The 25,240-nt window shown below is 35.3% G+C and overlaps 1 protein-coding gene across 1 annotated transcript in view; it reads left to right on the top strand.

Moving 5' to 3' along the window:
• Positions 1 to 10,140: 10,140 nt before the first annotated feature.
• QPCT (glutaminyl-peptide cyclotransferase) overlaps positions 10,141 to 25,240 on the top strand; it is a 28,952-nt gene continuing 13,852 nt past the window's right edge. The window contains exons 1-2 of the mRNA XM_003758353.4: positions 10,141 to 10,391; positions 21,101 to 21,247. Coding sequence (XP_003758401.1) covers positions 10,248 to 10,391; positions 21,101 to 21,247 — 291 coding nt within the window. The 5' untranslated portion in view covers positions 10,141 to 10,247. The remainder of the gene's footprint in view (positions 10,392 to 21,100; positions 21,248 to 25,240) is intronic.

Below are 25,240 nucleotides of genomic sequence, written 5' to 3' on the forward strand. Positions count from 1 at the left end.
GTAAATTGTCTCTTTGGCAGGGGGCAATTTTTATTTTCATTTTCTGGACTTGGGTTTATCATTACATTGCTCTTATTTCTAAACTTGTTTTTCTCTATAATGTCATCTTAAAAATTTCTCCTAATTCTGTTCACTTCTCTCTGCATCGATTCATAGAGGTATTCCCAATTTCCTCTGATACTATTTAATTGTTTCTAAAGGCAATATTATATATTACAATAGTACATATTTGTTTAGTTATTCCCCCATTGGAGGACACCACTTTAATTTTTAGTGTTTGGTTGCTAAAAATACAGATGTTGTGTGAATATGTGGACATATATACAACACACATATGCACATACATACATTTATATACTCGAGTCCTTTTTTTTTCCTTTGATCTTTTTGGAATATAGGCCAAATAGTGGTATATAGCTCCATCAGAAGGTATAAATGGTTGAGTAACTTTTTGGATTTCATTCCAAATTGCTTTTCAGAATGATTACAGTAATTCACAGTTCTACCAACAATGCACAATTGTGCCTGTTATCACCTCCAACATTTGTCATTTTCTTCTTTTGTCATATTCGTCATGAAGCATTATCTCAGAGTTGCATTTCTCCAATTATTAATGATTTGGGGCATTTTTTCATATTGTGGTGATAATTTTGATTGTCCCCTCTGAAAACTGTTCATCCATATCATTTGACAACTTATCTATTTAAGGAATAAGACTCTTCGTTATAAAGTTTAATTGGCTACCTATTTATCATATATGCATATATATATGTGTGTATATATATATATATACATACAAATAAGTATATTTATTTATAAGAGAAATTCATTGCAAAATTTTTTCTATTTAGCTATTGCCCTTCTAATTGTAACTACGTTAGATTATTGCCTGTAAAATCTTTTAAATTGTATATAGTTTTTGTAATCAAAATTGTCTAAATCTTGTGTGATCCATCACTTAATATATCATGAGCTGATTCTCTATTCATATATTCAAAAGAGTTTGTTTAATGTGATCCTTTTTTATATGTCATATCTATTAGTCTAATAATTCACACATAGAAAGTTTCAGTAGCAAGTCAAATGGAGAAATTTCATGGTCATTAAGGGTAAAGTGGGGAAAAAATCTTTAGATATTATCGAATTTAATTTTTTCCTCTTTTTTGTTAACATTCATTTTAAATTTTGATTTCCAAATTCTATCTCCCTCTTGCACTTCTCCCACATTGAAAAGGGAGGGAAAAAGCGAACATTATAATACCCATTATACATGTGAAGTGTTGTGAAACATATTTCTATATTAGTCATATTACTCCCACCCCCCAAAAAAACACAAGAAAAATAAAAGCTGTGAAAACAAATGTACTTCAATTTGTACTCAGATTTCATCAGTTCTCTCTTTGGTAGTGGATAGCATTTTCTATCATATACCCTTTGGGATCATCTTGGATCATTGTATTGATTAGAGTGACTATTATTCAGTAATGGTAGTTGATTATATTCTTGTGTTCAAGGCTCTCTTGCTTCTGCTCAATTCATTTTGTAAGAGTTCATATAAATTTTTTTCTGAAACCATCCCCTTTAATATTTCTTATTCCACATGTGTATTCCATCACAATAATGTATAACTTGTTCAGTCATTTTATGGACATCTCAATTTCTAATGTTTTTGCTACAACAGAAAGATTAGCTATAAATATTTGAGTACATGTGAATCCTTTCTTTTAAAATCTCTTTGGGATACAGATACATAATGGTATTGCAGAGTTCTAAAATGTTCTTTGTAATGGAGTACTTGTTTTTCCATATTCCCTCCAGCATTTCTGATTTTTCTTTATCATATTGGCCACTCTAATTGAGAAATTAGGCTATTATTAAAGAAACTTGTAAAATTTCCTATTCAATTTCCTGCTTTACTTCTAATTTTGGTTCTACTGGTTTTATTTATGTAAAGGTTTTAAAACTTAATATAATCAAAATGTTTTAAAATTTAATATAATCAAAATTATCCCTTTTACCTCTATTCCTTGTTTGGTCACAATTTTTTCCTGTAACCAAAGATTTGACAGGTAAACTCTCCCATGATTCCTTAATTTGCTTTTGACATTATCCTTTATTTTTAAATTGTGTACTTATTTTGACCTTATTTTGAAATATATGAGATCCTGACTCACACCTACTTTCTGCCAGACAGTTTTCTAATTTTCCAAACAGTTTTTGTTGAATAATGCCCCCAAAGCTTAGTTCTTTGGGTTCATCAAACACAGATTACTATGGTCATTTACTTCCTTATATTGTATATTTAATCTATTCCAATGACTCACTATTCTATTTCTTAGACATGGATTTTTTTTTATGATTAGCATATAGTAATATAATTTGAAATCTAGTACTGTTAGGGCTCCTTCCTTCACATTTTATTTCATTAAGGCCCTTGATATTCTTGACTTTTTGTCCTTCTGGGTACATTTTGTTGTTTTTTCTAACTCTATAAAATAAGCCTTTGGTATTTTGATATGTCAATGAATTAATCTTAAATGTCATTTCAATTTCCTTCTATATATCACCTTAAAAGATAAGATCAACTCTGAAATTCACACCTCCTCAGTACTTGTTTTCCCTGAGACTCCTCCTTCCCTCTGATTGGAGTTGGTATAGAATGGATATGGACAGTTGCTACCAATTTCTCCATTTAAGGAGAGAGTCCAGGATAGCCCTCTTATCATTTTCTACCCTTCTTCAAGACTTTATCATACCCACCTACACTCCTTGCACTCTGGCTAGCAACCTCTTTTCTGCTTCTTTTTATTGTGAGCTCTTTGAGAACAAGGAACTTCAGTACCTGGTATATAGTAGATACTTAATGTTTACTGGTATTAACTGGCTGATAAAAGTATATCCATTGAACCATTTGATAATGACAAGAATTCGGTAGTGAGAAACTTTATTTTCTGAGTATTCAGTAGCTGTGCCCAAGAAACTATTCCCAACATAAGAGCTTGGAACAAGACTTTTAGTAGAAAAATATTGTCTTAAAATGAAAATAAAATTAATATGATAATCTGTTGCCACATAATCTTTTGAGGGTTTTTCCCAAGTCTGAGATTTTCAAGGAGTATTGGAAAGAGTATCACACTAGAAATCCAGAACTGGGTTTTAGTTAGTAATTAATTATGTGACTTTATAAAGTCCCTATCCCCCTATTCTTTACTTATCTGTGAAATGAAGTTGAATTAGGGATTCTATCTCTAAAATTTATTTTAACCTTAAAATTGTCTGATTGATTCCATGATGCTATGGAAATGCAAATAACTGTTCTGAGGTATGTTAAATTTTATTAGCTTTTGCTAAAACATTTTACTGACATTAGTCCATTAACTCCTGAGGGAATGATATTCAAGGTAGATATTGGTTGGAGGAGAGGGGAAGTGCTTAAAGAGGTGAGGAGAAAGGACAAGGGGCCAAAGAAAATTTCACCCAATCCACAGTTTTGCCTAGAACTTTTCTTTATAAAAATAGCATTACTAGCTTTTCATGTAGAGTTACCCAATGTTATCAATCCTTCTCTCTCTCTCTCTCAAATAGCTATGCTACTTCTTTGGCTAAACTTTAAAAGGCCTTTACTAAGGAATAAAATCTTTATTTTCCACAACTAGAGGTTACTTTTAAAAGACTAAAACCCCTGGAGGAGAAAACATAATTTTACTCACACTAAGGTATAAAAGACAAATGAATGGACTAGTTTTGATTGGGGATAGGTAGAAGGAGAGCTAATATGCAAGGAACCTGAAGAGGTATTAGGCCTTAGAATTCAATTGGAGAGGAAGTTTTATCATTTTAATTTTTTTATTCTGAAGTTAAACACCCAGTAAAGTGAACATTTTAATATGTTCATTAGAACAAAGATGATTGTACATAAAAGTGTGCATCTCAATTATGTACAGCTTGCTTTTCTTTTGAAAAATATATTCGATGTACAACAGTCAAAACTGTCCTGTTTATTTGTGATTCTTTCAGGCCCCCATTTTATTTTTTCTGTGCAATGAAAAATTCATCAATGGATTTATGTTCTTTTTGTCTTCCTAATCTCTCACCCCACTTTTCCCTCCCACTTCCTCTCTTGAAAAGAAAAAAAGAAAACAAAGCTTCATATCCAATATGATTAGCTATATAAAACAAATTTCCAAATTGGCCATGTCCAAAATTAAATATTATTTTACGTCTTAAATCCATTACTTTTAAAACAAGAGGTGAGCAGCTGCTTCATCAAAAAACTATTCCTCTGGAATAGTAGTTCATCTATTTTGCTAAGAATTCGAAAGTCTTTCCAAGTTGTTTATCTTTGCAATGCTGTTACAAATTGTTCTCTTGGATAGTTTTCTGAGTTCTACTTATTTCAGTCTTCATCAGCTCACAAGCCTTCTGGGAGCTTATTTCTGATTGGTCTTTGTTGTATCTTTAATGCTTGGTGTAGTGCCTTGCACATAATAGATAGTTGGTAAATGTTTGATGAAATTGGATATAAATCTAAATTATGTTATTAAATTTACTATCTTCATAAACATGTATCTGATTTACCTAAAATAATGAGCAGAAAATTAGATTAAAAATATAAAGGAGTTTTATGTTAACACTTTTATTCAATCATTTCAGGACTTTCTGGTTTTCAACTGCTTATACTTAGCATGGAATTAAAATCACCTCTGATGTTTAATTTTATAGAGAATCACCATTATCTCTGCCACCCACCCACCCACTACAACCCTCCAATCTGTGGAAAGATACAAAGGTGGCAAGAGAGTAAGGAGCATAAATAGTCTATTACTCAGCCACTCAGGAAATCCGCTTCTTCACAGCTGGCAGTGAGCAGTCAGGGAGGAAATAGGACAAGGCCTGAGATACTGATTTTGTACTATATGTTGTTCTAACAGAAGAGTTTTTTTAAGACTCAAAATATAAGCAAACTGTTAGTAAATAACAGATTTTGAGGAGCTGCCCGTGAACAATATAATGAAACTAGTTAATCTTATTTATCATCCCAAGGATTCACAATCACGTATTTAAACTGCATCTCAGAGTTTTCAGAAACACAGTACCAGGATTATCAATTTCTGAGCAAGAACAGATCTTCCGTTTAGCTCTAGTAAGAAACAAGGCAACTTAGGATACAATGGAATAAACTCTAGTTCTTAAGTCTGAATGATTTGAACTCTGCTTCTGATGTTCATCCTTGATCTTCATCTCCTCATTTATAAGATGAAGAGGTTAGAGTCCTTTAATGTCTGGTTACTCTGTGTTACTAGAATCTAACCACTGCTTCCCATTTCTAACTCCCATCGATAATCAGGCCTAGGTTTTTTTGTGTGTGTGGAAATATATTCTTTCTTGTCTTTGCCTCATAATAGAATCTTTTATTTTTAATTCAGAGCTCTGCTCATAAAACCTTTCCTGTAACTCCAAGATGCTAATTTCAGTCCCCAAAATGTTTCAATAGTGCCACATGGTAGCAAATTGCATCTAATGGGACGTAGAGTTCATTATGAAAGACATTGTATTCTGGACATAATATCACAGAACTTAAAGCCTTAATATTCTATAAGAAGAAGAGAAAATGGAAACTAAAGAAAACCAAAATGGGACGAACATTGGGATAGAATCAAGTAATTACAAAGGAAATTGATGCTATGGAGAGTATAATTTTGAGCATTTAGGGACTGATCATCAATCAATCAAGCATTTATTCAGCACCTACTATGTTTCAAATGCCTTCTAGGCTCCAAGGGTACAGCTACAAAAAGAAAAAAAGAAGGAAGGAAGGAAGGAAGGAAGGAAGGAAAGAAGAAGGGAGGGAGGGAAAGAGGGAGGGAAAGAAGGAGGGAGTGAGGGAGTGAGGAGAAGAAGGTGAGGGAGGAAGGGAAAGAGAAGAAGGAAGGAGAAGAGGAAGGGAAGGGGAAAAGAGAGGGAGGGAGGGAAGAAAAGGGAGGGGAGGAGGAGGAGAGGAAGGAGAAAGAAGGGAAGGAGGAAAGGAGAGAGGGAAAAGGAGAGGAGGAGAGGAAGGGAAGGAGAGAGGGAGAAGGAGGGAGGAGGAAGGAAGGAGGGAGGAGAGGAAGAAGAAGATGGAGGGATGAAAGAATGAATGGAAATGGAGGATGATAATGGAAGTTTGAAGGAGGATGGAAGTAAGGATGGAGTCAGGTTCGGATGGAGACAACTGTGAAGGAGCATTATGGAAGGTATGCAGGCAGTAGAGATGGTTGTACGAAAGGGATTATGGAAGTTTATTTATAAATTATGATTAAGAAGATGGGGTTCTGGATGAATTATGAACTGAAGTGATCATATTATCTCTAGCTGAACTCTCTACGTTTTCCAATCACAACTGCCTTATTCCATTGAACTTCTTTGGATTTTAATACTCTCTTTCTTAGGTTTTCTCCTAATCTGTCCTCTCATAACTTCTCAGTTCCTTCTGTCTCATTATCCAGGTCTTGATAGAAATGTTAAGGTTGCCAAATTTGAACTGTTCTTCTCTTTGACTGCTAATCTTTGCCTATAGCTGTCCCATTCCTAGTTTAAAGGTTATTCCTCGTTGATTCATCTAAGTCTATTCTAGTTACATTCTCACCATTTTTATTCCAATTCCATCAGGTGAAATTTGAATTGTAATTTCACATCCATCCCTTTTCATTCAATAATTTTTCCCTAATTAATATCCTCTTACTTCTCCTAGTCACACAGCTTGGGTCTACATGATTGCATTGATAAGTGTCTGAGACCAATTTAACCTAGGTTCCTTACTTACAGGACTGGTGTAATCCACGTGCCATCTAGCTGCCCCTTCCCTAACAGTATTAAAGGCATCACCATCCTTGTAGTCATCTAAGTTCTTGATTGTAGTATCATCCATGACTCCTCACCATTCTTTATTCAGAATTTCCAGTCAGGTGCCAAATTTTGTTATTTTACATTTCTCACATCCATCCCTTTTCTCTATTCACACAACTACCACTAGTTAATATCCTCATTTCCTCTCTCCTTTACTATTGCATTGGTTTCTAATTGATCTCCTTGCCTTGTATCCCAGCCCAATCCAATCTACCTTCCTCTACACAGCCACCAAAGGAATAAGCATGTCACTCCCTAGGGCCAATCTCCAGTTATACCGATCTATATCTGGATGATGTGGTATAGCTCCCAAGATCGAGGTAGCAATAAACCCAAACGACACCTGGCTTTGGGATTGCTGTAGTCCCACAAACTGGCTGTCAGATAACAATCCGTTGATCAGTAATAAATTTTCTGTGAAAATATTGAGGTGCATGCTAGACCACTCCTCAAAACTCCATCTCCAAGACAGCTCCTCAATTCTACCTTTGAGCCATAAAATTAGCATATCAGTGACATGAAGCACCTGATCCTTTTTCGTATAAATTTATCTTCTTGCTCCTTGCTCCTGGTTCTTTGCTAACTTCTTTTGGAACTTAGCCCATTGTTAGCAGAGTAATAAGTCTCTGTTCCTTAACTTGGAGACAACTCAATATCACAATTCTTTTGCTATACCTTCAAAATTGACTTGAGGACTCTAACATTGTTGGGTTGTCTTACACCTCAACATAGCCACTGGACTCAGATGGCTCTGGAGGGGAAAGTGAGACAGGTGACCTTGCACAGCCCTCCCTCACTTAAGTCCAATTCACTTGCATGTCATGGTATCCTTGATGTCATGATCCTCTTCCAGAATGAAGGACAAACAACCCTATATAATAAACTCTATCTCCTGTTATCTCTAGAAACAAATAAAAAGCTCTTCTATCAGGCATTTGAAGCTTTTCGCAAAAGGTCTCAACTTACCTTTCCAGATCTATTACATATTACTCTCTTTCATGGTTTCCACAGTTTAATCAATATGACTTTATTCCTTATATATGAGATTCCATTTCTCATCTCCAAGTCTTTATAATAGCCATGCCCCAGACTTTGAATGCAGCTCCCCTTTCTCTAGATCTTAGAATCCCTGACTTCTTTCAAGTCTCAGTTCATCTGACATTCTACATAAAGCTTTTTCAGATTGTCTCAGCTACTATTTATTTAATCTTCCCCACTTCAATCACTTTTTACCTATTCTCTACTTTGAAAATACCTACATATATGTGTCTCCCCTGATAGAATATAAGTTTCTTGAGAATAGGAATTGCTTTTTTTTTTTAATGTTTTATATCCACAGTGCCAGTCACAATGCTTGATACATAGTAAGCCAATCAATTAATAAACATTTATTAAGAACCCACTTACTATGCAGCAGATTCTGTGTCAAGTATTAGGGATACAAAAAGAGGCAAAAGATAATTCCTGCCCTCAAGTAGCTCACAATCTAATCTAATGGAGGTGACAGTCTAGGAAAATTTTTTTAAAAATACATTTATATATATATATATATATATATTATATATATATAATACAAATGAGTTGATCTGTATATAGGATAAATAGTAAGTGCTTAAGTGCTGAATCAATTGGTTGGTTGATAACATTTCTCACCATGTATATGGAAACATCAAACATCAGAGAAAAAGGAGTTACTTTTTTGCTTCTCTTTTTTCTGCCAAGGAAAAAAATATTAGGACTAAAAAGACCAAAGCCAAAATGGCTAATGAAATGTTGTTTTCCAAGATAAGTAAGAAGATAATAAAAGAGAATCTAGTTACAAATTACTAAATCCAGATGAATAACACTTTACCATATTGAAAGAACTGGCATATATGACAGATTACTCATCCACTGTCAAGTGACAGGAACAGTCTGACCCACCCACTGTTAGTATCTGAATGACTTGATGATCCAGCTATGTTGGCTTCCCTGCCCTACTGGGGACAGTTGGTCAGTGGTCATTTTGGGGGGGAAGGGAAATAACAGGATGTCAGTAACACTCTAAGACTCTTCCTTTCACTGATTATGACAAAAATATACTGAAGTATAAGATTCTGTGACACAAGTAGTGACAGTCCCTGTAATCAGACAATATCTGGAATATTGTGTTCGTTCCTGGGCATCATCTTTCAGAAAGACATTGACAAGTTTGAATTTTAGAGTGAAGGGAACCAGAATGATAAGGGTTCTAGACACATGCATGTTGAAAGAAATAGGAGTATTAACTTGGAGAAGAGATTTAGGGATCTCATAGCTTCTCTTCAAATGTTTGAAGGGATGACATATAAGAGAGGAACTATGCTTTTTGCTATTGTTTGGTTCCAGAGAATAGAACTGGGAGCAAGAGGAGCAAATTTAGGATGCATATGAGTAAAAACTTCTTGACTTTTGGAGCCATCCAAAAGTAGAATGTTGTATTTTAGGAGGTAGGGGGGTTTATTTTCTTAATATTAGCCCCTTTCCTCTGGGATTATCTCCAATTTATCCTGTCTACATCTTTTTTGTACTTTTTTCTTCATTTAACCGTTGGCTCCTGGAAAATAGGGATTGTTTTCTGTCTTTATTTGCTTCCCCAGCCCCACCTCTTGGTATATAGTCAACATTTAATAAATACTTATTAACTTGCTAAAGCTCTAAAATTCCATGATAGTCTTTTGTTGGGGTTAAGGTAAAGGGGATTTCTATTTAACCCACGGTCGGACGAAATGACCTCAAGAAATCTCTTAACCAAATCTGAAATCGTTGGGTTTACTGTGTGTAAGTTAGCATTAATCAAGTGGACTTAAAAGTCCTTATGAAAAATATGTGAAGGAAAGTGAGTGAAATGTGTTCTTTTAGAACAATTTTTTAATTTTTTAAGAAAGTACTGCATGACCCCCTGCAGTCTGGACGAGTTCTTTCTGGATACCCCCTCTGGGATTAGCAAAGGAGACGTGGCATTTAAATACTCTCTTCCACACACACACCCTTCCCCCCTTCTCCCCCTCCCCATCCTAGCCTTTCTCCAACCTTGGAAATGGAGCGCTTTTGTTTTCCTTGAAGTGTCCGCCTCCCTCCGCTGCCTGGTCTCCCAGGGTTTCCAAAAATAGGCAGGGCAAGTCAGCGGCTAGGGCTGCCCACAGAAAGCATTAGTCCGGGGCGGGAGCCAGACGCTGAGTGGCAAGGAAGAGATGGAGAGGCGGGAGCAGCCGGAGGACCTAAGGGCGGAGTAGTAAGGAGAGGGGAGGGAAGGGAAGGAGGCGCGTTCTCGGGGTTCTCTGGCTCGTGACCGTCAGCAGCTGCGAGAGTAAGATCCCAGCCTTGGGCAGGCAGCCTTAGAGATGCTAGGCTGTGCGCGCAGGAATGGGGCAGCAAAGCCTTGGGGTCCAGCAAAGATCGTCTACCTGCTGCTAGTAGCAACAGTCTCCCTTATCCCTGATGTGTGTGGGTACAAAAGGGATTCCACCACCTGGACGCAGGAGAAGGTGAGGAGGATAGTGAGAGTGAGAGGCTGCGCGCTCAAGGCACGCCCGCACGCACAGCTGGATGCAGATTGGGGGATAGGGGGTCTGGGAAGTGGTGAGAAGGATGATGGTTAATGGGTTAGTTGATAGGTAGGGATGGGTATTGGGCTTTCATGGGTGGCCCGTCCCAGCCGTGCAAGAAACACCCACACACTATTCATTGCAGCAACTGGGGGTACTGGGCCCGATATCTCAGGTAGGTGATGAGGCGGTTTCCTATAATGTGGTTAGATGATGTCATGGGTCTGTCCCCTGTTGTGGTTCGATTGGGGGTGTTGAAGGCTGGCACAGGAAGTCTGTCTTGACTGGCAGTGAAAGATAGGGAGATAAGAGCTCGTCTTTGGCTTCTGCCACCACTCTGGATGATGGCTGGCAGGGTTCATTAAGCAAACAGTCCTAAGCAAAAGCTAGGTACAACTGAAAGCACTCTCTTTTGCTCTTTCATTGATGAGTGAAAATATGCCTTTTGTTGAACTTTCCATTAGATTAGTCATCAAGTAGTGGGATTTCTTCCATTCTTCTGTTCACCCTTTCTCCCGCTCTCTCTTCCTTCCTTCCTTCCTTCCTTCCTTCCTTCCTTCCTTCCTTCCTTCCTTCCTTCCTTCCTTCTTTCTTTCTTTTCTTCCTTCCTTCCTTCCTTCTTTCCTTCCTTCCTTCTTTCCTTCTTTCCTTCTTTCCTTCCTTCCTTCCCTTCCTCTTTCCTTCCTTCTCCCTTTCTTCTTTTTTCCTTTCCTTTCCTTTCCTTTCCTTTCCTTTCCTTTCCTTTCCTTTCCTTTCCTTTCCTTTCCTTTCCTTTCCTTTCCTTTCCTTTCCTTTCCTTTCCTTTCCTTTCTTTCTTTCTTTTTTGTTTTTGTTGGAGAAAGGCCAAATATATCAACTTGAGAAATATCATTTTAAAAGCAATTTATGGTGTTAACAAGCATTTGAGGGACTGTGAGGAAGAAATATATCTTTTTAACAAAAATAGAAGTAGTCTAAAAACTGCAGTTTTTAGAAGAAATGTACTACTGCACGATGGGAAACTTAAGAAAGCTAGGATGAAAATCTTATGAAGCAAGAAGTTTCATGCTCATTTCCTTATTTATGTTGTTGGATTTTGAGATTGCATTACATTTAGAAAGGATTGTGAAACTAGAGGCGTTATTTCATTGAGGTAAACATCCCAACTGTGGCAAGATATTAAAATAAATTGAAAATTAAAAAGTCTCTGAGACAATTTTATTGGTTTGTGGAAAATTTTTTAAAGTTTTCACCACAAACTAAACCATTAAAACAATCCATACATTAAACCAATGTGTTTTTCAATTTAAATTTACTGGTAGACCAGTCTCTAACCTGGGAATGTCTGGAGGCAAAATTAAGCAGGCCAGAGATTGGGCTACCAGCAATCTAGTAGCAATTTAATTTAATTAATTTCAAAGTGAGGGAAGTTTGCAAATGAAATTCTCCTAAGAAGGAGAGCTCCTACTCCTGCAGTAAAGGCAGAGATTATATACATAAATTATAGGTGGGGAGGAAGGGGGGAGGTGGATCAAAACACAGTTATTTGGAAGTCTTGAATGGCTTCCCACAGTAAGTCCACCAGAGCAGGACAATATAATTGTTCTCAATAGGGAACAGTTTTTAAGTTGTCAAGTCTTGGGGGGCATTACTTGGTAAAATACAGAACAAAAGTTCTATGACAAAAACAAGATCTAAAGTCTTTGATTGGCTCCACTTGATATACACAGGCAAAGCACAAACACAGGAATGTAGACATTGTCAGAATGATTGATAACTTTAAGCTGCACTGAGTCTCTAACACCCAAGCCAGAATCTGCTGGGATCTTTAAGAAATCTAAATTATTATTATATTTATTTAACATTAATTAATATGAAAATTATAAATCACTTCACATTGGGACAAAGACATATTCATCTGAGCTAGTGAGCCCTCAAACTCTAAAGTATGATTCACATGTGCTGTGAAAATTGCTAAGAACCTCTGGTCCCTGAGTTTGAATTTGATTTTGTTTTATTCAGTAGTCATAGTCTGCAATCTTGCCTTATTACTAATTTACCTTATTGACAATTTTACCTTATTGGTCAAAAGGAAGTTCTGTCAAAAGTTTGGGTAAAAATAGTCAAAGCCACTATTAGTGTTTCAGTAGTATTATATATTATCATATTAACTTTTAAGTGCAAGGCTACATCTTTAAAACACCCTCCAATCTTTCTTCACTACCTTACTATCATCTCTACTCTCCTGGGGAAGATTAGCAAAGGGAATTGCAAAAGCCAGAATTTGGAGGCATACCAACTGCTGGTTAAAAAAGATTTTGAAATCTGCTTCTGATTCTTTGAAATTAGGGTGTGTCTTTTTTTTATAGTTGTACCCAATAAGAAAATATTGGAAATCTCCTTCTTATGAATGAAAATTGTTCAAAATTTTGCTAAACAGTTGGTTATTTGGAACTTGGTGGGGCAGTGGATAACATCAGACCTAGAGTCAGGAAGATTCACCTTTCTGAGCACAAATCTGGCCTCAGAAATTTACTAACTTAAGCAACTTCCTTTAACTCTGTTTTCCTGTTTCCTCATTTGTGAAATGAGTTAGACAAGGAAATGGCATCCTCCAGCATCTCTACCAAGATAACCCCAAATGGGGTCATAAAGAGTTGGACATGATTGAAAACAACTGAATAACAGCAACAAAAAAGGCATTTCCCCATAGACAGAACATTATAAATGATGAATAAGCTCAAAATTACCCACAAAAAGCCTTTTAAAAGCTTTATTATAACTGAACTGTGGTACTAGTAGAATAATTCTGAATCCTGAAAATAGTTACATTTTGGTACAGAAGGGAAGAACATCAAAATTTCTTCCCTTATCCTGGGTTCAAGGATCATATTTTGAAATAGGTGAAGTCTTTGGCATCCTTTTATCTCTCTTTCTGAACTTCTTTCATGTATCCCAATGTCTCTCTTCCCAGTGATCTTATGGTGTTTTAAGTCATCTCCTTTGGCATTCCTACTTTGAGCAGATCCAGGGTCTAACCATATTTACCACTCAGTCAAAACTCTTATTCCTTTGGTATGAGTCATTTCAGTCATCCAACTTTTTGTGATCTTGGCAAAGATACTGAAATGGTTTGTGATCTTCTTCTCCAGTTCATTTGGATGAAGATGAAGCAACTGAGGCAAACAGTGAAGTGACTTGGCCAGAATCACACAACTAATAAGTATCTGAGGCCAGATTTGAACTTAGAAAGATGAGTTTCCCTGACCTCATGTTTAGTGCTCTATCCAATGTGCCACCTAGCTGCGCCTTACATGTTACTGAGAAAAACAAACTGATTAGACCAATTTGCTTAGAATTCTTGATTAAATCAATCAGTTGGAGGTGTAAATTAAATGTGGATGCCTACAACTCAACTTGGGAGGAATGAAGTGCTCTGATCATTGGATGAAAGATAAATTCCAGACAAGTATATTAGGATTGACTGAAACATACCTCCGTGCCTATAATGTAACATTTCAAGCCAACTCAAAGTGGGTCATTCCAGCAACGGTTCAATCAGGTAGTGGTTAAATCCACTGGCGAAGGAATCCTGCACAGAATCCTGAAAAAGAACTTGCTCTTCCATACCTATTGATTGGATAATAATCTTTCTGTACTTTGAAAGATTGAAAAACTTAGAATTCCCATGAGAATCTGTCCTTGGGGAATTGGTAGATTAATGACAGAGCTTTGAAAAGTGTGAGACATTCTGAGGATGAGCAAAGTAGATGCACTGAGGGAAAGCTTTCCCTCGGGACCCTATAAAGGAACTGACCCTTGAAGCCTAACAGAAAGCTACACTTAAGAGGAAGTTCATGAGAACTTCACACAGGGAGAAAATGTCTCCCAGTAACTCAGGACTTTGAACCTTAAACAACTGCTTTTAATTTTAAATTCATTTTCTCCAACGACTTTGTGTACAAGGGGAGATTGGAGGAGGATTCTCATAGAGAGGGACTATTTTTGGAAAGTCTGCTTGGAAAATACCTATTTACCCTATATAAAAGCAAATAAACTCTGGCTGTTAATTGCTTGGGGAAAATTGGTTGGGATTTATGAGCAATATATATATATATATATATATTTAGGAATAATATAATACTAAAAACTGTAGCCTCTTATGATTTCTTCTAGAACCCTGAGAGAAGAATTAATCATCTCCCACCTGGGGGACACATTTTGAGTGTCCAGCTGGGGATGTTTTGTACAGTGCCTGGCACATAGTAGATGCCTTAAATATTGATTAAGTAGCATAGAGGGTATATATGGTATGTGTGTATGCATATATACACATATACACAATATACATACATACGTGTGTATATACATGCACACATATGTTTTATATATGACATAATTGTGTGTATGTATCTATATATCTACATATGTATGTGTATTTGTAGCTGAAGAAAGGACTCATGTAGGAATTTAATGATGATCTGAGCTTTGAAGGAAGTTAACAATTGAAAGAACTGTTGCAATTATTACTTTCTGAAAATGAAATGGACTGCCACATCATTGTACATATCCAAACAAAGGCTAAATAACTCCTTATAGTGGATGTTAAGGAGATTCATTCTTTAAGTGGCAAGGTTAGAGATGGGGCTTAAACTATATATTTGACTTCTAAGGTACTTTTCAATTCTGAGATTCTACAATTCTATGAATCAGAACCTCAGGCTTCCTGCTTTTCAGTTTTATTCCCATCTCCATTTCTGATCATAAGATTATATTTAAAAATTTAAAGTAGTTCCTATTCTCCTCAAATAGTGCATTAGTGAGAAAGAGCAGGGTGGGTTGTTGATAACTGTGTTCTGTCTACACAGAAAAGGACAGGAAAAAGGAAAGATGTAAACTTCATTCCTTGTTCTTCTGCAGCAACATTTCTGGCACTCATTGCAGAGTGTGTTGTTTAGTTTCAGTAAATATTTGTTGTAATGAATGCAGTCTAGAGTTAAATAGCAAGCTCAATGTGTGAGCTGTTTGGGAGCTTCTCAGACTAGAGGACAGCTGAGACTGAATTGGCTGCATTTCTATAATAATTTCCCTATGAGTTCATGATCTGGAACCATAGATCCTTTCACAAAGTGGGCTGACTCTACAAATTATATAATTAAAATTATCTTGAGACTGATAGGGTGAGTTTGATCCAGAGGAAAAGGACTTTCCCTGCTTTGTACTACAAGATTAGTTCTTGTGCTAGGAGACCCTGAAGCAAAGTTTTATTTCAGCTCTTAGAACAGTGTCTGGCACATACTAGGTGTTTAATAAAATGTTTATTGATTGATTATGAATTACTTGATTGATTTCTTGAACCTTGACATAAGACTTTTTGAAAAATATACCTCCTGACTGAGAAGGAGCAAAGATTACTTGCAGTTTTCTGTTACCATCTGCCACAATTCTTGAATTCTCTCAATATCTCCCCTTACATAGCAGCTCTCCCTTTTTGGTTTTCTCTTCTTACTGCTTTCTTTTATTCTTATTCCTGTGTACTTATCTTACTTCCATGGAAACTTTTTTGTAAAATAAAGAATAGTGCTGGTCTGAACTTCTTTTATTTTTTGAATTTTTCTGGGAAAAGACAAATTTTAAAATTAAAAAAAAATTAGGTAAGTCAAAACCCTCTTATTTACAGTGTATTAGGAATGTATTTTAAATAGTTAAATGAGTGTATTTATTCTCTTTTCAATTCAACTTGACAAATATTTATTAATATTTTATATAGTGCTTTGTAAAGCAACGTGCTTTACAAAGTTTATCTCATTTAATCCTCACAACAGTCTTAGAAGGTAGATGTTATTATAATCACTACTTTACAAGAGAAGAAACTGAGGCAGATCATAATGAAATGACTTTTCCAGGATCACATAAAATTTGAGTTCAGGTTGTCAAGGATTTCATTATTCTTCCAGATACTCAGGTTTAGAATGGAAGGTTCATTCTCTACTAATTACTCTACCTTATGTCCACCCCACCTCACTCAGGTCAAATCCCAGATCTTTTTTATTTGATCTCAGCAATATTTTTTACTGTCACCATTTCTTCATTCATATAATTTCAATCATAGTTTAGATCTTTATCACTTCTCACCTGGACAATTGCAGTAACCTAATTGACTTCTCCCTTCTCCAATTCATTTTACACACAACTTTCAAATTGATATTCTAAAGCACAGGTCTGATCATTTTGTTTTTTTTTGCTCATAAATCTTCAGGGGTTCCCTAAAGCTTCTAGAATAAAAATAATAAACCCCTCTGTTTGGTATAAACAGGCCTCAAGCTATCTTTCCAGTTGGATTATACATGACTCTTCTTGTGCCTTGTATCATCCAGCCAGTATATATACAATATTCCATGCCCCTTCTACTGTTGCCCAAAGCTGGAATGCTTTTCCTCCTTGTCTTTCTTTTCCTCTATGAACTCTCATCTTTATTCAAGGATAACAAAACTTCTGCCTCTTACAATAATCTTTTTCTAATTCCTCCAAGTTGCTAATACTCATTGCCCCACTCTACCCACAGCCCTACCCATAGTGGAGAAATTCCTACGTATATGTATTTTATGAATGTAATGGGGATTGAAGAACTGACTGGCAGCCTATAATTTTATAGCTTAGAGAGACAATGATGCTGTCTAAGCCCTGAGATCTGGTTGAAGACTAATTTCATCTCTGAGTCAGAAGACTTGACTCATGCCTTAGAATTCTTAAAGGGATACAAATACATTCTGACAAAGACAGATGAGAGGAAGGAGCAAGGAGATAGTATCCTCTGCCCAATCCAGCCCAGAACTGAAATAAAAAAAAACTGGAAGAGAACTGAGAGCATAGGGGCACCAAGAGAAGGAAGACATCAAAATGAGAAATCTAAAGGAGAAATGAAAGAAGAAAATGAAGTGAAGGTTGAACTTTGGAGGCAGTAGAAAAGATTGAGGAGGATCATTAGGTCCTTTTAAGGTGTCTCAAAGTAGAAAACTGGAACTTGAAGATATTGGTTGTACCTGCCTCTTTAAGATCTAATGGAAGATCTAAAGAAAGGTCTGCTTTTTTCCCTGCTTCCACTCCTTGGGCCTGTCCAGTTACAGATATTGTAATATACTCTGCTTATTAGGATGGCTGACAGAGCCCTCATCCTGGAGTCAAGAGAGACTTGAATTCAAATCTGGCCTCAGGCTGTGTATCTTACTAGCTGTGCCATCCTGGGCACAGTCACTTATTCTTTTTTTGCCTCAATTCTCTCATCTGTAAAATGGGGATAATGATAATACTTACTCCCCAGGTAGTGAGGATCAAATGAGATCAATTGTAAAAAGTGCTTCAGAGTGCCTGGCACATAGTAGAAGCTGTATAAATGCTTATTCTCTTTCCTTATTCCCTTCCCCTCACCTAAATGTTTTCTGTATTCTGATTTAGTCTCAAACACAATTAGAATTTTCACAAATGGGTTTTCTTATGCCCCAATTATACTGCAATTTTTTATTTGAGGTAAACTCTATGAAATTACAGAGAAAGGAATCATATGAAGCTCAAGACCATTATTGTTGGTCCTAGGCTAAAATTGATATAATTATTTTTAATAGGGTGTGCTTGATAAAACTGCTAGAGAGAAAGAAGAATTGGAGAAAAGATCACTGAAAACTCCCTCTAATACACAAAACCTGAGAAATATTCAACTTTGTCCTTTTCTAGAAGGGAAAAGGGAGCAGAAAAGAATGAGTACTAAACAGTCAATGGTACTCTTTACAATGCTCCCCAACAGGATTTACATGAACATTTTGTATTTACACACTATTTCAGTGCAAAAATGTAAGCTTCTTTAGGTACAGACTATTTTTCTTTTTGTCTTTCTATCCCCAGAACTAGTATAAAATGCTTTTTTGAACTGAATTTAATCATAGTGATTATGTGCCTCCATGTTTGAGTTCTAGAAACTTTGAAAGGGTTTATGAAAACAGTCATCATTTACAAGAATTAGTAAAGCTCCTCCCCTGCCCACCAGCCCCTTCCCAGGGAATAACAAAGGATTTGAGAATATAATGAATCAAATACATTTTACCAACAGAGACTTGCTCATTGAGCTTGATAATGATTGACCACCTTTTCATCCTCAACTCTAGATATTTTGGCAGTTATAATTCAGTCTTAAATTTAATCTTGTCATGGCCAAAACCTGTTTGTTTGTTTACATTTGGCTAGGTAAACAGAAGGCTATTCTTTGCCTCTTTTATTTTTTACCTAGCTTTAAGAACTGAATAGGGGTTGCTTCAGTCAAATTGAGACTTATTAAAGACCTTAAGTTAAAAAGACTAAGGTCTCTTGCTATATCCAGGCCATCTCCAGTTGTCCTGATTTATATATGGCTACTGAACCCAGAACCTCTTCTGAGGAGAAAGTGAGGCTACCAACTTGCACAGCCTTCCCTCACATGAATCCAATTCACTTGTGAATCATGGTATCATTTCCCTGATGTCATGATTCTCTTTGAAAATGAAGGACAAACTATAATTTCCTCATCCTAATCTCAGAATGATTTTGGTCACATCTTGGAATGCAAGTTTGTTGCTCTTGTACTGGAAATCTATAAATCATCTACAGAATCAAGGCATTGAACAAGATGACCTACCAAGGGTCCCCATCAGTTTTCAATAAATGATCCTATAACTTGTCTACAATCACACAGAGGTATTTAGTGATAAAAAGAACTCTGAAGTAAATTGCTCTGAATAGATTAGGGCAGACTCTACCCATGGCTATTAAACAGAGAGAAGATTGACTAATTTTATTTTCTGACAGTCTTCATAATTGAATGTGCATATATCAGTTGTGAAGCTGTTCAATTTGATTATGATGGTCAAAAAGTTAAATATTTTTAAAAAATCCTGTTATTTACTTATGTAAAGAAAGTATTCCCAGGAATGATTTTTGGGGGATAGTATTTAAATGTACCTACAATTTAATTAGTACTTAAGATTTTTTACTTTTTTTTGTACATCTGTCTTAATTTTTTATTTTTAACTCATCCATCTTATTTCCTCATTTTAAAGATCAATAAATCAACCAATAAATATTTATGAAGAACCTATTATGTGTTAGACATTATACTAATCACTGCGAATACAAAAAGAGACAAAAGACAGTCCCTGCCCTCAAAAAATTACAATCTAATAGGGGAGAGAAACAAATATGTACAAAGTTATCTATATAGAGAATACATAGAAATAATTAACCAAGGGAAGGAATTAGCATTAAGTGGGATTGTGAAAGACTTCTTATGTAAGGTGGAACTTTATTTGAGTTTATTTGAGTAAGACTCAAATTCTTAACAACTCTATAGGATATGTTCTCTAGAGCTTATTTCTGTGAGCATAACCTTTAAGAAGCTAATAGGCTCCTCACATTGCCATGTGTAGGATTTAAATGGAGAAATTATTGTATATATTAGAGTTAAATCTAATGTGTTGATATATGTAGCATCAAAAATATTCTGGAAAGAAAGGAAATTCTCCATTAAGCATTTAGAAAGAGATCTATATCTTTTCTGTACTTTTTAATTCAGTTTTCAGCTCTTCATATGACATGTATACATAAATAGGCAGTTTATAAATGTCATTAAAAGGTGTTGACAATTATTTCATTATCTCTAGTGTCATAATTAAATGTAATGCATGGATGTAATATAATGTTAAAAACCACATTTTTGAATGATCTGTATGTCTAGTATTTTAAATAAAAAATGGCCTCAGTTTATGTGGCCCTGAAGACTGATTGTTGATTCAACTTTTGTAATTGAAAGATAATACAGATACATACATGCAAAGTTAGATAGGTCGCCATTCAAAGGGATGTTATTATATGTTTATAAAGTGAAGAATCCTTTCTGTTATGTGATTATGTTGCACAATTATTTTTTTTTCAGTTGTGTCTACTTCTTTGTAATTCCTTTTTCTTTCTTTTTCTTTTTCTTTTTTGCTGAGGTAATTGGGGTTAAGTGACTTGCCCAGGGTCACACAGCTAGGAAGTGTTAAGTGACTGAGGACAGATTTGAATTCCTCCTGACTTCAGGGATGGTTCTCTATCCACTGTGCCACCTAACTGCCCCACTTCTTTGTAATTCCATTTGAGGCCATTTCTTGGCTAAAGATACTGTAGTGGTTTGCCATTTCCTTCTTCAGCTCATTGTACACATAAGGAAACTGAGACAAACAGAGTTAAGTGACTAGATCAGCGTAAAATAGCTAATAAGTGTCTGAGAACAGATTTGAACTCAGGAAAGTGAATTTTCTTGACTCCAGCCTGGTACTCTATTCACTTTGCCATCTGGCTTCACATTATGTGAATAATCATCCTTTAATTTAAAAAAATCATGTATTTGGAGATATGTAAGTTCATATATATACTTAATTTCTTTCAAAGAATATATCAGTATATTTATTTTATTACACTTGCTAGAATTCTTAACATACTTAATAAAGGTCATTGCTTATTATAAATGTTAATGAATAATTGTGAGTTAGATCATGTATTTTAAAATTGTAGCATATTGCTAAAATGATCATTCTAAATTCTATTTAAAAATTTTTAGATTTTATTGCTTAGTTACCCTTTTAAAATTTTTTCTTAATATTTAGAACCAACACCAACCAGCTATTTTGAATACAACTGATATCCAAAAAATTGCAGAAGGTACAAATATTTCTGAAATGTGGCAGAATGACTTAAAACCACTACTTATAGAGAGATATCCAGGATCACCAGGAAGTTATGCTGCTCGTAAGGTAAGCATTTCTGGGAATATTTTATGCTGAATAGATGATTATAGATTTTTAAAGCCAATTTAGGATTCTGTTCTGCTAGTAAGGAATATTTAGGCTAACGTCCAAATTTTGCAATGTTGATGGTATCCAGATTTTCTCAACAATCACTAAAATGATTCAGTTAAGTTCTAAAACATGCAATGATCTATTCTGAAATCTGAAATTCTGAAAGCTATAGTTATTTATTTTATTTATTTATCAACAAAAGCCACAGTGATGAATTTGGAATTGCTAAATTAGTGAAATAATGTTTAACATTAACAACTGGATTAGCAGACTAATCTTAATTTTAGCTTTGCTTGATATATAGATTATTCATTTATATTAACAAAAAGGCGAAGGCTGCTATGAGAAAGCCCCATTTTAGCTGTATTTCCTGTAGAAGATTTATAAGAAGACTTAAGAATCTTAAAGAATCCCAAAGATTATTCCTTGTGGATTGTATATAATCTGTCCTGCTGGAAAGAGTTTCCATCCAGATGTCCTTACAAATATATTAGCATATTATAGCATAGATATGGAATATTAAATTCCAAAATATTTTTTTCTTGTTTGAAATTCATTTACTTTCCTAGACTTTTCTTATTCTTGGTTTAAATTTCAATGATTTTTCAAAATCTGGAAATCATTTAATTAAATTTGCTCTCTATAAAGTAACCAGTTATTTTTTAAATTTCTAAATTGAATGGCCTTCTCTCAGTATTCTTCTTTATTTTTTCTGTAAATTTTGACACTGTTGATTACCTTATTTTCAATAATGCTCTTTTCTTTTATAACTTCATTACACTTCTCATGCCTAGTTCTACTTCTATCTGTCTGATCGTTCATCAGTTTCTCTGAAGGATCTTCATCTAGGTCAGGGGTAGGCAAACTATGGCTCAAGGACCAAACCCACTGCCTATGTTTGTATGGCCTGCAAACTTAGGATGGTCTTTATATTTTGAAATACCAACCTCTCCATCCTCCCCCCCCCCAAAAAAAACCACCAAACTTTTATTTAAAAATGTAAAAAAAAATTTTTAAGTTCATAGACCATATAAGAAGTAGGTGATGGGTTGGATTGACCATACTTTACTGATCCCTGGTTTAAGTTTACCATACTTTGTTAATCCTTGATTTAAGTCATGCCCACAAACCATGAGTATCCCCTAAAATTCTGTCCTGATTCCTCTTCTTTTCTCCCTTATGGTATCTCAATTTTTGGTCTTATAAGCTCCCATGAATTAAATAATCATTTCTATGCAGGTGATTTTCAATTTTTTTGTTTCATCCCTACCCTCTCATTTCTCATATTAACTTGTCTATAAGACATCTTAACTTGGATATTCCATAAACATCTTCATGACTTGTTCTCTTCCTACCCTTCTAGTCTTCTTATAATTGACTGCTTTCCACATACTCTTTGATCCAATGACATTAACCTCCTTGTTGTTCCTCAAATAAGACACTATCACCTTACTCCACGCACTGGATTGTCCTTCATTCCTAGAATTCTCTTCTTTTTCTTCTCTACATCTTGGCTGCCTTTTGTAGTTGTTGTTCCTTTATTTCAATGGTCTCTGATTCTTTGTGACCCCATTTGAAGTTTTCTTGACAAAGAAACATACTGGAATAGTTTGTCATTTCCTTTACCAGTTCATTTTACACATATGGAAACTGAGACAAATAGGGTTAAGTGGCTTGCCCAGGATCACATAGTTAGTGTCTGAAGTCAGATTTGAACTCAGGAAGATGAGTCTTTTTGATTCCAGGTTCAGTGCTCTATCCACCGTGTCATCTTGCTGCAGATGTGGCTCCCCTAGCTTTCTTCAAATTTCAGTTAAAATTCCACTTTTATTAGGTTGCTTATCTCAATTCCCCTTTATGCTAATATTTTCCTCTAAGATTATTCCAATTTATCATCCATGTATCTTGAATGTACATATTTGTTGGCATGCTGTCTCCCCTGTTATACCTTGAGATCCTGGACAACTAGAGGGATTGTTTTTGCATCCCCAATCTTTAGCACAGCGCCTGGTGTGTCACTGGCACTTTACTAATTAATACTCATAGACTTAGTGATATATAAATAGTATGAAAACTTATTAGTAAATTTATGTATTTAAGTCCAAATTTTGAAAAGATGCTATCAAGCTATAATACTATAGAAAAACTCTTTATTGTTTTCTTTCCCATAGATTTAGAGTGATTCTAAAATAAAATCTGTAATTCTTACTGCCCAAAGAATCCTCCTTTTTACTACTAGGAGTCTAGAAAACAATGGATGCTTTGAGCTTTACCTTTTGCCTCTATGGTAGGAGTATAGTAGCAGCTATTTCACTATTCAAAAGACTCTAGTGACAGGTGACCAGTAAAACACTAATTCCACCCCCCCCCCATCCCCACACAAACCTTCAACAAGGAGACTAAGTGGACAATTTGATTCTTTCTATAGAAACTAGATTTTGAGATATTTTTAAAAGTTATTACAAAGGATACATTCAGTGAATATTGATTATCCTTGAGACTTTGCTACTGTTTTTACAAATTTTAGTATCTTTGTAGCTTTTGAAAGGCTACTGAAAACCTGTTTCCCATCTAAGCAATGGATTTGCAACATTATGACTTCTGTGGCTTCAAGCCATCAGAAATCTTGTTTTCCCTTCTAGTGTGTATTGTGAAAGTCTTTCTGATTGCCATTGTTAATGAAGACAATTTCTAGAGTAATACAACATATGTTGTCTACGAAATGTTCTTCGTGGTATACATTTTCTTGTAAATAAAGATAGCCATTTTCATGGAGCATTGAAAGGGATACAAAGAAGTATACTTCATGATTGCTGCTCTCGGACACCTTGTTAACATTTTTTTAAAAGCCTAGGCAAAGAGTTAGGGTAGATTCTGAGCTGGGTCAAGGTATTTGTATCCTATAGTTAAAACTTATTGCTTTTCCTGTCTTACTGTCCGCTGGAAACTTGGAGCCTTCTTGGTGATGCATGTCGTGATTTGTTAAACACTTTAATACATAAATATCTAGAATAGCATTTTTCTGTCATTAGGATATTTTTAAATAGAAGCATCATGATATAGTAGATGGAGAGCTATCCTCAAAGTTAGGAAGCCTGAGTTTGAGTTCTGTTTCTACACAAAACAGCTATATCTGTTATGAATATGCTTATTTGTATATTGTCACTCCCTTTATATGAGCTCCTTGAAAACTGTGGTTTTACCTTTTTTTCACTATAGGGTTCACTATAATTCCTGCCCCAGAGTAAATGTTTAATAAATGCTCCTTGGTTGACTGACTATATAAGTGATTACAGGCAGCGTCATAGCTTCTCAGAATTCAAGCCAACTCTCTAAGATTCAGAAATGCAGAATGTGTTGACCTGAGTTGGTAGAGGAAATTTCTTTACCTCTTGAGTTTCTTGCACAATGAAATCACTACTATTTTTTTGAAGTAGTTTTATAAAGGATTTCTTTTTGATTGTACTCCTCTGCATGTTTTGTTCTAGATAGCTGCCTACTTTGTCCTTCTCATTGTCTTGAAGTTGACTCCTTTGTACATGTGTGTTTAGATGAGCTACACCTGTCATCGATCTGAAGCATTAATGAGTTATACAGATCTCAAATGAATAAGCCATAAACCTAGAAATACATACCCATAGAGTGTTAACATATGAATTAAGAACCTTAGAAACATTTAATTTGGTTATTCATTTACTAATTTAATTAACCCCTTTATTTACAGATGCAAAAAAGCAAGGCCTGAAGAAATTCAGTATTTTCCTCAAGACATACTGCAAGTTATTGGTCAGGCTTAAAACTAGATCACAGATCCTTGAATCTTGCTCCAGTGCTCACTTCATTATATCACACAGTATTCTCTTCTTCCCCAACCCCTGCCATTTTTTCTTCCCTGAAAAATTTTCCATTCTTTCTCAATTGCTCTAAATTAAGAGAATCACTTTATTG

This window comes from Sarcophilus harrisii, chromosome 2, assembly GCF_902635505.1.
Source record: "Sarcophilus harrisii chromosome 2, mSarHar1.11, whole genome shotgun sequence".
Lineage (NCBI taxonomy): Eukaryota > Metazoa > Chordata > Mammalia > Dasyuromorphia > Dasyuridae > Sarcophilus > Sarcophilus harrisii.